At 35.4% G+C, this 15676-nt stretch overlaps 1 protein-coding gene across 14 annotated transcripts in view; it reads right to left on the reverse strand.

The window, feature by feature from the left end:
- SIPA1L1 (signal induced proliferation associated 1 like 1) overlaps positions 1–15676 on the reverse strand; it is a 202704-nt gene that overhangs the window by 45727 nt on the left and 141301 nt on the right. For all 14 annotated transcript variants that reach the window (XM_027458314.3, XM_027458313.3, XM_072038826.1 and 11 more), the window contains 4 exons: positions 15399–15587; positions 10531–10705; positions 2793–2896; positions 1220–1377 (listed from right to left, as the gene is read on the reverse strand). In XM_027458314.3, the coding sequence (XP_027314115.1) occupies positions 1220–1377; positions 2793–2896; positions 10531–10705; positions 15399–15587 (626 nt within the window). The remainder of the gene's footprint in view (positions 1–1219; positions 1378–2792; positions 2897–10530; positions 10706–15398; positions 15588–15676) is intronic.

Below are 15676 nucleotides of genomic sequence, written 5' to 3' on the forward strand. Positions count from 1 at the left end.
GAGGGAACTTAAAACTCTAGTACTCCAACTTCTATGGTTCACCATTTGTGGATTTTTAGTAGAAAGGGTCAGGAAACAACATGAAGATTAAAAAACATCTATCTAGTTACGTACAGTCAACAAACTGCCTTAAAATGAGTATCAACATAAACATGCCGAACTCCAGTAAAGTTAAATACATGTACAAAGTACAGCACTTATTCCAGTACTGCTGAGTAAGGGCGTTATCAAAAACTGTTGGGAACAAAAAACCTTCAAACCCTACTGTATCTATATGAGATGGTATGTTCATGTTTTTCAAAGACACTGTAGTCAACTTCTTTAGCTCTTCCTTTACATAAGAGCTTGCCTGAATTTAACACTTAGCTTTGGAATTAATCCGTGTTTACTGAAATACAGATGTTCACCTATCTCGTTTCAAGGTAACTGGTCTAAACCCATTACTGTGACACATCATATTATACATATAATAATAATAATAATTAAGAGTTTGCTGAGATTAATTAGTATTTCAAAATAAAAATACAGCAAGTGTTCTGGATGTAGCAAAGGTAAAAAGTTCCAATTACATTAAAAGAGCATTATTTCTATGCTTAGTTTAGTTAAAAAATTTACACCAGGTAGGAATCTTATCTTGCAATACTTCATTGTATGTTGCTATTAATTAGCATTTTCTAGTTTAATCTTAAGAACTTGAAGGTTACAATAAGACTTTTTGCTGCATAATGCTCTGGAATAGTTTTTTGTTTTTATTTTTTTTTGACAGAAGAAAATTAAGTAATAGGTATTTCAGACAAAATGTTACCAATAAACTAGCTTCTTATCAGTCATACTTTTTCCCCACTGTCTTCATTTCAAAAAAGGCACAAACTCAGATGTCTAAGTTACCTGAACAAAAAGTGAATTCATAAAAATAAAAAAGGAAAATCTCAAATGCTGTTATGAAGAGAATCAAAACGAGAACAGACATTTCAAAGAATTCCTGAATGCTTGACTAAAGACGAAGCAAGAGCACACAAGAGTTTTCTCATTTAGATACTCACGTGTCTATCTACCTTTTAAGAAACAATGATATAAATTCCCATATCCCCAAATCTCTTAGACCTCAATCTTTCATCATGTTTCTCTACTGAAAATTAAAAAAAAAAAAAAAAAAAAAAGGAACTACACCTCCATTTACACTCAATTCCATGTTTTCAGTGAAACTAGTAACAGCTACCTGTAACACACACTGTCAGTACAGGGACTGTGTACTCTCACAATGACAAAGACGTGCTGGAAGTGGGATCGGATGTTCTTTGGGCTGAATGGCTGTGCTCCAGGTTCCTGGAAAACTATTGTCACAATATCGTTTCCAATGTGTCGTTTTCTCAGAAGCTTAAAAAAAAACACAGGTTAAATAATTCTTCTCACATTTTTTCAATTATTTCTCATTATTTTCAATTACTATTGTTCAATTTTATATTTCAAGCTGAAAACCAAAACAGATAAGGATTTACATGCTAAGTAACAGAATGTTAGTTATTTATCTAACAAACTTCAGGCATGGGCATTTATTTCCATACCAATTTCATTTCTACATCTAATATACGTATATAAAGAAGAGGAAAGTTTAATATAAATAAAAATGAGAAAAACAACAAACACCTGCTAGTATGTAATCAGTCATCAGTGACAGACAGAAGCTGGAAAACATTCCCTGCTTCACACAATTCCACAAGCCAGAAGTTAGGTTCTAAATCAAGTTGAAAAAAGTTGTCATTGTCCTTAAAACAGCCTATAAAAATTTTCTGATAGGCTTCTTTCAGTAAATGCAAGACTACAGTAAAGATAGAAAAAAAAAAGTATAATATTTAGTATACAAAAGCAAGCTAAAAAGAATAATGTGTAAAAGAATAAAACTAACAATTTTTAGATTAAAATGGAAACACACCGTCTGCAACAACATGGCCTAATATTTAAAAAGGAAAATATAATTAACTTCATTCAAATGTATCAGAAGGAGAATTTATATAAGTACAATGTAATTATTTAACTTGTAAATTGGTCAGGACACTTGGATTAACATCTGTTCTTATAAAAGGTGTCATGGGATCCTTATTGGCCTTTGTTTTTTTTCTCTGAAAGGAAAACGTCTCTATTTCTCTCCATTAACTTGAGACTGTAATATTACTTAACTGCAGTAGTCCAAGTGAAGCACAGAAGAAATGCCATTTTTTATTGTTTTTAAGCAGTCACCTGTTTAGTTTGTCTCTCTCTTTTTACAAGTGCTTTAGAGTAACAAAGCAGATCAGTCTATATAGCTCTTCATATGTTAAAAATAAAATAAAAAATTAAAGGATTTTGTCTCGTCTTCTTTCAAATGGCTATGCAGTGTGCTGTACCACTCACTCATCAACTATGATTCAACACACATTACAGTTTGCTGAATGCAATACTTGAAGTATAATTGACATTGTTGCGGAAGTTAGAAAACTACTTTGTGTACACTATGGCCCTTTGGACTTAAGGTATGACCTCATATATGAAATACAAATGTGCTACTGACATCATTAAAGTTTTATTAAATAATCCATAGTGAAATAGAAAACAGTCCTCTGTAGTAAAATATAGCTATGGTGTACCTACAATGACCTGATTTGCTCATCTTTTGACACAGAGATGGCCAGTTTTACTTTTGATCTTTAAGTGCTTCATTTGCTGGTAACAAATAAAAGTTGTCATAATTATTCATTAGTTCAACTACTTTTCAGACAGAGGAAAAATTAATTGTTAGACATGGTCCACCTTACCTGTTGTTTGTTGTTTGGAGTGTATGGCAACATAGTAGATACATGGAACATGATTTCATAGTCCTTGTAGGTTGTATACAGAGAGTGAGTACCTGTTGAATCAGCTTCAATTAAAGAAAAAAAATAAAAGCATTATTAAAAGGAGTTAAAAAATCAAGTTTCATTACTATCAACAAAATCATCTGGCAAGATGAGAATTCCTATTCATCCTCAATCCTAGCTTACATAAAGGCAAATAAAAATTCACCCAGAGTTTATTCACCTGCCAAAGCAAAATGACACAAGTTGAACTTGCTAGGAATAGCAAGAATATCAGAATATCCTGAAAAAAGCCCATTTAAGCATGAAAAATGACCAACATATGGAGAAGAAGCACAAACTGTATTTATAAAATGTAGGTGGGTATTAACCTCCACAAACACACATGATTTACATGTGTATAAAAGTGCTAAGATACAGAGTAATGTAATATAATAAAAAAGCATTCCTCACAGTAAATGTATTAATTTACACATGATGCAGTTAAATAGAAGTTCCCTAGTTTGTGCTAAAACAATGGGGCAATCTGGCTTCATTTGGTAGGCTAGTCTGGATGTGTGCAGTTAGGAAGTCACTCGCCCATTAGTTCATCCCTACTTTTACACCCTTTGCTGCGTTTCTAAAAACGGTATGTGTGGGGGGGGATTTTTCTGGGAGGCATAAGGGTAGAAACCCAACTCTGACAGTATTGCAGAGACAGCAGAGTTCAGAAAAGTCACCCAGAAATGGAGAAGTGCTTTTGTAGAGCAGTAAGCCAACAGAACAAACCAACAGCCAACTTTCAACTCAGTTCAAAAATACAGTGCATTGCGATACTTGGAGAGATTCTTCGGAAATTGTGTGACATAAGCTTATTGATATGCTGGAAAAAACATGTGAGTAGCAAGATGTCACGGTTTTCAGACACCATCCAGCATCTCAGGCTAATCAGAATGAAACTGAACTGCACAGAATGCAAAAAGGACTTGAAAAGGATGGCAGACAGATACTGGGAATGCATACAATGATCTCATGCGTAACTGGAAACTGATGGACATATAATGCACAATATGTGAAAGAACAGAGAGGGTTCTTTTAAACATAAATACCAGGACTCTGAATTAACTGTAATAACTCAAAAAAATAGCCTTCACTAAAAGCAGTGCTTAATGGAAAGCAGTAGTCAAAAATGGGGTGTTTGCATGCTTACAGATGATGGTGGAAAAAGCTGACAATGACACTATAATGCTGGTATATTAATCAAAGGTACTCTCACCTGGTTTGGGCTCTGGCCACCCTATTTTAAAAGTTATAGAAGAAATAGAAGGGATCCAGAAACAGGCCACAAAAATAATTATACGTGGATGGAGAGACTTCCATGTGGAGAGAAAATGATAAAAACTGGGATTATGAAGTTTAGGAAGAAAAAAAAAAGAAGGGGATAATTAAAGTTTACAAAGCGTTGGTTGAAGACAACACTTGGTTACAGACAAATTGGGAACTTTCATTTTTACTTTTTCCATCTTAAAAAAAAAAAAAACACCCTGAAAAGTGTTCCATTGATTTAACAAATAATACGTTTAAAGCCAAAACAGTAAACACACTCTATTAAACATAATTGCTATCTACAGTGCAAAAAGCCAGTTTTCAAATAAAATTTTAAAAATAACTAATTTACATATAGGAAAAAAAAGCATCCTGGTTATCTGAAGTTATATAAACATGCCACTACTTTACATAATGTCAGCTATTTATAACAAAAAAAAAAGATGAACTGTTAAACACTACACCTTGGAATATTTTACTGGCAGATCATGTTACTAAGGAAATGATAGCTCTGAGGTTTGTGAAGTATTTAGAATACAGTAAAGTGCACTGATTGTTTACCTAGATTTTGAGTATTAAGCTTTAACAAAAATTTCTATTTTCCTGTTAAATTTGGAAAAATAAAGGAAGCATTTGTATCAGTTAAAAACTGCAACATCATCCATAAAATTAAATGCAAAAATTTCTACATTAGAGCTGCACAGAGATTTTGCATTTCTAAATTATCTATATTTAGTAAAAGGTGAAGAGAAAAAAAGCGTTTCTAGAATCTTATCAAAAAACTCAGAAAATGTTTCAAAGGCTGTCTTTTCCAACACTCAACATTGCAACTACAAAAAAAAAAACTAGCTATCTGCTGAATATTTTCTTTTTAATGCTAATTACAACAGCATGACAGCTGAAGTGGAATCATTTCTTCTTGCACTCAGTTCGCAGCAGCTTGCATCATCTGCCTGATCATTACAGCACATGCTGAAGGAGACAGATGCACTTGAAAGTCACCCAAACATCAGCGTAACTCCTTACTGCCCCCCCAACCCATATGCAAATTTGTACAGTTGTACATAAACTTTGATAAATAACACAAAAAAATATTAAGGGGGGAGCTTATCAGGAGATAACACCGAATAAAGCAGTTCTGACTCATTATTGAAAATGCTACACTAGAACAATACCCATGCGTCTAAGCCAAACTATCAACTTTCATGAATGGAGCCCTGCAGAGGGCTCTTTCTTCATTGTCCTTCCTCCCTCGAGATGCACAGAAATCCCACAACAGTATTGGTTCTGCAAATTCAATAAGAAGGCTATGCTCATAGTGATATATTCAATTACTCCGATTATTAAGCAGAACCTTACTGAAGCCACTTGACTTGGCCAGCATGCTCCTAAGCAGCTTTTTAAAACTGTGTGCTAGGAAACTGTATAAAAATCAGTAAGAGTAGAAAATCCATCTCAGTGTTTAGAAGGAAAATATGTTGTGAAGGATTGTAGGGAAACAAAAAAAATTATACCAATTGGGCAGAAGAAAGAACAGCCATTACTACAAATTGCAGCAGTGCTCACAATTAAGCAGCACAAGAACAAAAGCTTCAGAGCTTTATGTTCCTCCAATTCACATTTGCTGTTTAACAGCCCTGGCTTATTTCCTAGTTTCTCCTGGTTATTGGCCCATCTTCAGCCAGCACCTGTCAAACCTGCATCCCTTTCCATTACACACAAGGACTACACCAAGCATTCATTCATGTTTGACTGCTGTAATAGCCAAGTCACTTTCAGACACCTTTTCTGAGTAGTCCTTTATTTTATAACATACAAACATTTGTGTAATACAAACACACAGAAATTCAGATGCCCTCTTCCCTCCATTCTCCATGTCAGTTTTTTTAAGCACTCCCAGGAACTTCTGATCTTTCTTCGTCATTAGCCTCCCAATGAATGTCTCTGACCCAATAATAAATATATGCTTTCTTACACATGGTTAAAAAGATGTAATATAGCACAAGTTAAGAAGTGCAAGGTAATTATTTCATTTGAAACATTGTAGTTTATTAACAGCCTCTAAACCGAACATCAGTTTGTAGTCCACACATTCCCTAAATTCGTAATCTGTTTAATATATTCTATCCTGTTTTAATACTGTGATGTCTTAACCGAGAAGTCATACAACATGAACACCTAATCCAGAAACTCAGCATTTGTAGCTAAACTGCTCATCTCATCAAATGGATTTTAAACTAATATAAGTTGTAAGAGAGTTTATGACCTCTATTTCCTGCACCAACCACTCTGTGGCTCTGCTGAACACACAGGTCAGGTTACCAGGCCCTGCATTACCCGATTTCATTTACTAATTTGAAGTATTGAGAAATATGACTGAGGGAGGGGGAAGGGAAATAAAGCATGTATGACAAGTGAAAAAACAAAGTCAAATGACTGAAGTTATAATTCCAAAGATTGCTGTGGTATTTATTACTTTCAAGTGATGCCTAAAAACTTCCTAGCAACCGTGGGAGAGCTGACTTTTTCAAGCTCTATTTCCTATCCAAAGTCTGCAGGCTGCCAGGAGATAGACTGCTTCCCCTCTGGTAATGCTCAAAACACACAAACAAAACTTTAAAAGTAGCAGTTCTTTTCCACTGTTGCACTGGCGAAGCTCCAAAGCTAAAGCCCTTGACGGATCCAGTATACTTAAATAGGCTTTCCGTTAATAGGATGCATGAGATTCCTTCTTTTAAAAATTGGCTCAGTTACGGATACTTACCAATTAGGCCCCTAATTCTAAAAATTTCTAAGAACAACTGTTCTGAAATTGCCTTTTGCTATAGTGAAATTACCAAATTTGCATAAAATACAGAAGTCTTGTATTTCCACAGTAGATATACAAATCAGCTTCTCTCCACACTGAGAAAGTCTTCCATCCCGTCTCACATCATGCATCTGCTTTTTCCTATTCTGCAAAGTATTGCCAAAGGTACAGAAACCAGCAAAGTAGCCTTCCTTGCTCTGACCTTTCTTGCACGCTAATGAACAGACATCTGTTTTTAAGAGCATCTCTGCAACCAGCTGTGCTGGCACAGCACAATTTTCATTCAGGAAAACTTCCTGAATAATGAGAACAGAAGAACTATTTCACAATGGTGGTCTCCAGCAACGCAAGAGCACAGAGCTGGAAAAGGGAGAAGGTGTGGGCCTCTATATATGATAGCATTTAAAATAAAACCCTATAAACCCAAGTCACAGCAAAAACACAGCCTCTTCCTGAACAGGGTTTGAGTGTCAGGACCAGGGCAGAAAAGACAGGTTACATACTTACAGTAACTATTAATTACGTCCTGCCTGTACATGGGTTGCCCACACCTCAACACACAGCTGCTCTTGAGCAGGAGGAAACTCACAGCTCCTCAGCCACCTGCAAGTCCTAGGAGCTGCGTACAGCTCCTGCCAAGGCTCCGGCAGCCTCACAATGAGCAGCAGGATGCATGGCCTCAGGACTGCAGGGCAGCAAAGCCCTGACCTACGTTAGAGCGAACCAACAGCTCCCAAAACAGCTACTTCTACTTTTACCGTGAACTTCAGCTCCTCATCAAGGAATTGAACTCCCAGTGGAACAACACCCCAGCATTAACCTGATTTTAATTACATTCCTGCTTGTTTCATACAGGTGTCCTTACACTGTTTGGAATGCCTCACAAGGCTTTCTGTACCGTTCTCAAGGAGACAGGTTTCTGAGACTGTCACTCCAGCCAAAGAAAGCTTTGCTTTTGTTCCACCATTGGGCAGCTATTCTAAATCTTGTGCTTCCTTCCTCCCTATGCTGCTGCTTCTTAATGCTATGTCAAATTAAATATTCATTCAATTATGGAAACCTCAAAATCACTTCACTAAATATGTAGTAGAGGCTGGACACCTTCAGCCAAGCAGATGTTTCTTAATAATCTATGTCTGCGTACAAAATACATTAACAGTTCCTGGATGTAGCTATCCAAAGAGCTTAGTGTTGCGCCCACAAAACACCTATCTTTTCTTCCACCACTTCCAATCCGTGCTTTGAATGTTGGCACAAAGGAAAACCCAGCTCCATTAAGATGAATGACAATAATCTGTTTCCATTGTTCGCATTTGCTGGTATTGAAACATCTTTGTTAAGAACTCATGCATGCTATGTAGTCCTCATGTTTCCTCAGTGATCCTGCGGACAACTTAACCCTAAAGATTTCAGAAAACTGAGGAGTTCATGCAGTTCCAGCTGGTGAGTTCCTGCACACGAGAACTTGCAAACCTTGCCTGAAACAAAACTTATGAAACACTTCATGAAAGCAGCAGTTCCCACTTATCTATCATCCCCCCTTCCTTCTGATCACAGCAAACTGTTTGTATTTTTAGAACAGGTAGTCCACTGGGTGCATAACCTGCTCAGAAGTGGGAAAAAAACTTAAGCTCTCAGCATGGAGTAGGAAAGTTTTACCACAAGAGAATACGACTTAAAACTAGGAGAGATTCTGTTAACTCAAACTGTGTATATATATGTCCACCCAACAGGTTGTATATTGTAGTACATAAAATCAGAACTTGACAAGGTTCCTTCCCCAAGTCAGAACCAACAAGAAGGAACTAAAATATTACTGAGATATTCTACTCTTTGGGAGAGAATTTCAAGTACCTAGGGCAGTTGCAGCTTTAATGGGTATATCTTATCAGATGAGTGAACCCTGAATCATACGGCATTTACATGTACTAGAAAACAATTTGTGGACTGTCACCAAAGAAGCTGGGAGTCCACAGCTTTTTGTTTTCTTTTCAGATGTCTTACACTAACTAAACTAAAAGGAAGGGAAAGTTGTATTTTACTGCACCTACTGAAAATAACAAGGAGGTCACAATATAAAACCAGAAGTGATGAAATAATAAATAATACTTTTGGTTTTCTATACACATTTGATTTTTGACTTGACTTATTTTTATAATTGGCAAACTAACACTTTTGTAACAAAAAAGGAAAAACCAACCCTAGAATATACTGTATTACATATCCAGTACAGGCAAAAAACTGTCTGACTCTCATTTGGAATAGCGTATGTAATCGTAGTCACTAAAATTAAAGAGAATGAATTCAAACTGGGACAAGTGCAGAGGAAGGTTACCAGGTAATACTGCACATGTGGGGGGAAGTAGGGAAATCCACACCTCCCACATCAATAAAAGTAACTTGGCTAATTAAGGTTAACATGAGAAAAGCACAGAGGAGAACTGCAATGTGTAAATGCACTCAAGAGAGTAAAAGTAACAAAGGGTATCATGAGCATTGCAACAAAAAGAGGTGGCTTAATGGCAAATGTGTGAAGCACGGGTATTAATCTAGGTTTAAAACCATGGGAAATTTTCTAATTCTGAGTAGTAATGCTTTGGCTGATCAAAAACAACATGAGGAGATGGCAACATGATCCCTGCAAGAACCAAGCACACAAGGTAGAATGTTGGAGCACTAAAGCAGAGCAAGTTACTAAATTTGTCATAGGAGAACCATGCCAAAAGCAATTTTTGCTGCACTGAAGTTGATGAATGTTTTCTGCTGTCATGTCTCAACTCCTTATTTAAATTCCTATGCTGCAAGTGAGCAAAATAGCAAGAGATCTCCATAGGAGTTGGTTAGTGCCAATGCCCATAGAAAGACAGGTCAAAGTTGTCTCTGGAGTATTTTTAAATAGATTTACAAATTCAATAAACTAGTACTAGCTGATAAACAGGTATTTCACAAACTCGATTCCAAAACACGAGCATTTCTTTCAGTTACTGTCACCTCAAATCATCTTTCCTGTGCATTTCTGTCGCAATGTTTTATGATTAAAACTGTCAAATACATTTTTATTTCCATAAATCAGAAGAAATATCACAGAGGGAAGAATACATTTGATAGCAGGAAAAACTGCTTAGAGGAGAAAGTATATGCAACAGACATTGCATAAAAAACAACAGATCAGCTCATCGAGGTGCAATTACAAAGACAGGTTCTCAAAACTTTTTTTTTTTTTTTTGACTCAGTCTATTAGCACATTATTCAAAAATTAATTGCATACCAACTGTTTTGATTACTCTTTACAAAATACTGATAATGGGTTTCAGATGCTGATAACAGCTCCACAGTCTACTGGTTTCATGTTGCAGCTTTAGTGACAATTTCATATGAAATTAGTATAAAAATCCAGTAATTATCAGAGTTGAAAAACCATATGGGTATGGGTCAAATTAAGTGTTTGCTCTGCTTTCGCTTCCAATATTGAGCAACTGTCTTCCCATAGCGAAGAGGCTATTTTTAGCAATTCTGTGCAAAAATTCAATTTGCAACCATATTATGTATTTTGTTCACTTAAGAGAAAAATACAAAATCTCTTACTCTTTGTATCCAGCTGAGCACGATACTTTTCAAATCCCTTGAGCCGAACTCGTTCTCCCAAGAGCTGAAGAAACTCTTCAAAGGCTGGTCCTGCTGATTCATTGTTATACATCTCCTCTTCTGTGCTTTGCCCAGTTTTGCAGTACATGATACCCACCTTAAGTTGGTAACTTAACTGCAAAGGGAAAAATACAAAAATCTTGTATGTATGCCAAGTGATATAGCAGCTTACTTACTGAATCCACTTGAGAATTTTTTATTAAACCGTTAATTCACAAAGAAAAAAATACCCAACCATCAGTCTAATTTGAAATGTTAGTCTAGTTCCAAAAATTCTCATAGTTTTCCACCATGATCGCCTTGACAATGGCATATTTAATCTGAAGATAGAATTGATTTCCAAAGTGAAACAAACATTGATGTTCTTTACTTTCTGGAAGAAGAGATTACAGCTTGCATACGGTGAATGTCTTAAATTGAGCTACATTGCAAGTGTTGGCTGAAAAACATCAGGAACTTGACTTAGGCTGATACTGCCATTACTATACTAAACCTTCCACATGGAAAAGCAGGGCATGGCACTCGTTCATTTCTATAACTGGTGATAAAATTAATGGTCCTTCATTTTAAAGAGAAGAAAAAAATTATTCACATATTACTGTGCTTAGCTATTAATCATGTTTAAATGGTTCAGTGACATTAGTTGGCCTTCTCTGATTTAAAAAAAATGCAGTAACAAAACAGCTAAATAATAAGGCAGAATCTAACCATGCAAAAGTAAGTAATTTTTTAATCCAACTACAATTGTGAGTCTTCAAAACATACTGTTTCCACTGAAACACACACAAAAAGGGCCACATCTGCATATTTTATGTCTAGACTACAGAAACAGAAGACATAAAAGGAAAAAAAAGCAGCACCAACAGCTGTTTACTGACATCTCTGTAAACATTTTCACACGCAGAAACTGACCAGCAGAGTGCTAAGGAGTGTTTTGGAGATCGTGTCTAATTTGTCTAGTGCATACCTACTGCATGGTAAATAATCTTTCTTCTTACTTGTCAATTTTTGCAATGGGTCGTTAAAAAAAATATCAAGCAGATCTATCCGAATGAAATCCAGAAAAGTCTATGAAAACTGACAGAGATTTACAAGTCTGGATTACAGGTTACTGTGAAGTCTAGATAGATTTTCCATAAACAGGCACTGAAAACAAAGTCATCTGAACATACATTCATTGAGAGATGACTTCTCTCAAAAGTCATCTAACAGGTCACAGAACAAGGTCTTGGAACCTTCTGGGATGATGTGCATAGATACAATTCAAGTAAAATTCATTAATTTTAACTAATTATACTTACAGTGGGTTATTTTAAAAGCCCTCAGAATTTGTTCTATTCTAAGAAAGAAATAAAACTTCTGAATTTTGAAAAATGCTGTTTTATTATTGCATTCTTCTTTTACTACTCAAGATGCATTGTGACAGAGAAAGTATTAGCAGCAGGAAAATAAGGAGGGAGAAAAGACAGGTAAAGACCAACTTGGTTTAGTTATTCCTGCTGAAGTAATTAAGCAAATGTAATGAGTCACAGTTCTAGGATGTTTCTTTTTCCCCCTCTGAAACACTTTTTTTTTTTTTTTTTTTTTAATTTTCTGACACAAGGACTACCTAACTTTTATCTCCCAAATATGTCCAAATTTCATATGTAAAAATATGAGTACAGCATGTCAATCCCTTTTGTATGAAAGAAACATTTATAGGCCGATTTCCAAAACTGCAACTGCACTTTCCATATTATTAGTGGGAAATCTTGATGTGGACTATTCAGGCAATACTCAGTCTTCAAATGTGCTCTCTGTCTACTCTGAAGGAAATACGATGGGTTGAAGTGTTTCATGGCTTAGCTGCTCTGCTAATTGTAACAGGTTCTACTAATTTTACTTGAACAAGTTAGGACAAAGAAAACAGTTCTCACCAAGCACACATATTAAGTTTCAATTTTGAGGGAAGGAAAGGTTTTCCAGAGCATAAACATAAATAGGATCCTCAACTCCCAGGAGCAATGAAACAACTGCCCTTTATACCTCTGCAAATGTCAACCTGAGGAACTAAGTAAGGACCACACAAAGAGTATGATACCTTTTTCGATTTGCTGAACTTCCAAAAAAAATAAGTTTCATAAGACAACAAGCTGCTATTTCCAAATCAACAAACAAACAAAAACAAACAGATCCAGTGGGAGAAAGAAACAGTCCCCATTACATCTTGACCTTCTGCTAAATCTAGGGTCCTTAAACTATATAACTCAAAGTTAGAATGAAAGAAGGGGTTGAAGGATGATTTATGCTGTGGTAAAGCTTCCGAAGTAGCAGCTTCATTTTAATAATCTAGAAACATTTACTTATTTATATATGAGGGAGAAGTGCACTTCCAGTATTTGTCTAGCACCCTGTGAAAGACAGTGGAAAGTACATCTTGCATTTAAGCAGTCAGCAATTTTTTTTTATTATAAATACAGAATTATATTAAAAACCAACTGACATTTCACAGTGTTTTTGTGAATAAGGAATCGCCATAAACTTCTAATGGAGTAAAGCTGCATTGATATCCAAATTTTTAAGTCATATTTGAACGTAAACCTAAAGTTACCATGGACTCTGCATTCAAGATGAAGATGGTAATTAGCCAAGAAGCTGCCACTAAGAAACAGAATGATTAGATTGCTTTTTACCGTGGAACCATTCAAATGAACACATTTCAATCAAGTCAATAGGAAGAACAGCTAGGTGAGAACAATGTGGGCTGTATGTACAGAACAGCAGATGTTACGTTGACTTTAATGATCTGAGGGGAAGTAAGGAACATGCAACTTGACATACAACACCAGTAAAACAATGGGCAAGAAGAGCCACCTGTCTTTGCAGCATATTCCCATTCTGATACTGGACATTGTATGCAGCTCAGATTATCTACATTCTTGAGAAATTGAAAGATTAGAAGAGACAGAGCTCAGACAAAAATAATACGAAATTCAGAGAAAATATGTTGCAGTGAGAGACTTGAAAAGTGCAATCTGTTTAGTTTATCATAAACAAGATCAACAGATGATTTAATGACTGCATACAAAAAAAACTTTGCAGAAAAAAAACACATGAAAATGACTTTTAAGATGTAGCCGAGAAAGATATCAAGTCTGGAAGCTGAAAGCAAATAAATTTAAATAAGTGCAAATTCATAAATATGAAAGCTACCAACTGCTTTAAAACCACATTTGAATATTAAAACAAAAAGGCAGCCTACCTTAATCAAAACTGGTGAGTAAGTTTTATTAGAAGATACAAATTTGTCTCAATGGAGGAGTTATTGGGTGAAATTTAACAGCAAAGTCAGGCTAAGGTCACTACACAGTCTTAAATTTACAAAACTTCCTAGTTGCTATATCAAACAGGCACCTGTTTAAGCTGTAGTGAAAGTGTGACACACACAGCAAGAAGAAGTGATAAACATTCTGTGTACCTAATTAGTGGAACAGCTGTTACCCAAATTTGTGTGTTAGCTTGGAATTGATAAAAAATGCAGCTTCTAATTAGTACAGAGTGTGCTTATCTTTTTCTGTTAGAAGTGTCAAACTGTTTCATTACCACAAAAACAGAAAAATACTTTGATGTAGAAAGTGCATTTTTAACTATCAATTGCCCTTAATGATTTTCAAAAGTTTAAATAGTAATAAAAAACATACTATATCATACTCCAGATTGCTAATGACAGATAAGACTTGAAGTAAGGATAATTTCATCTTTAATTTTTTTTTAAATACATAACTGATTTCTGAACCAAATTATACTAAATTACTTTTCTAATTAGATATCTAATAGAAATAATTTCAGAGTTTATGTATTTACATAGAAGTTTCTGAGAGATTTTTCCCCCCTTGGGAAGACTTTCTAATCAACGTTTTTCAGATTTGAGGTTCTTGAAGGGCATATTTGTAAGGTCCTGACCTTTGAATATTTTAGATCTGACACTTTTTAGAATAGCCATACTCTCCCCCTTGTGGTGCAGATAATGATTAAATCTTTTTCTATTTTATGATGGCTATGTTTCAACATCAGACTGACAGCAAGAAAAAATAGTAACATAGATTTTAATTCTGTACAGAAAAGGCTGATCATAAGCAACAAAGAAGACCAGAAGAAAGACACCAATAATCTCAGTACTCAAAACAGAGCTGTTAAATGTCACTGTCAAAGTTTTTAATCATAAAATTCACTTAGCTAAATGAAAGTCCTGAGTAAAGTCTAAGCTATACAGCTATTAAACCTTAATTCAATTTTCAAAGAGAACAGGAGAATACCACCTAATTGAAAATCATCTGCACGACCAGGGTGAGAGTATTTTGACATTACTTGTTTAAGACAGGAAAAAAAAAAACACTATAGGCAGAACCGTGGTAATGGTTGTGCCAAATACAACATTAGTATTTTACAACAAAACATTAAGAACTTTGGAGATTTCAATTGGCATTATAATAATATGAAAACCAGAACAAAACAACTCCCTCTCCAACAGGCTTTGAAAAACAATCACTTAATCTCTTTTAGAGTAAATTAAAATGGACAATTGCCATAACACTAAACTAAAACTTTAGACTACTTATAGCTGTGAGCTTGATTTCATACAAAGCAAATATACTGCAAAACTTAGGGGAAAGACACAATTTTCTCCCTATAAACGTCAAGCTTTAATTTAAATGGGGGCATTTTAATAGACTGACTGAAGTCAATTAAAATTAAAAAGGATTTTTGCAGTTCAGTGAGTAACCTGACAGTTTAAAACAATTTGTCTCATTCTACAGCTTTGTACTTACCCCTTGTTCATCCAGCTTCATAAGCTGTTCTGTGACTTTAGGAGTGTTGAAGGCCAGCCTTAGGCAATGGATATTCAGCTCAGGTACCACATACTCGAGCACTTCTTTAAGGGGAAGTCCTCTGGCTGTGCAATGTTTTGCAGTTGAAGGGATAGCATCTTCCAGCACAGAGCCTCTTAATGTCATAAGCTAAGCACAGAGAACAAAAATAGCTTATATGTTGAATTATGCACACAGACAAGGTTGATTATCAACAGCACTGGAGCAAAATGTACTTT

The sequence above is a fragment of the Anas platyrhynchos genome, chromosome 5 (assembly GCF_047663525.1).
Source record: "Anas platyrhynchos isolate ZD024472 breed Pekin duck chromosome 5, IASCAAS_PekinDuck_T2T, whole genome shotgun sequence".
Lineage (NCBI taxonomy): Eukaryota > Metazoa > Chordata > Aves > Anseriformes > Anatidae > Anas > Anas platyrhynchos.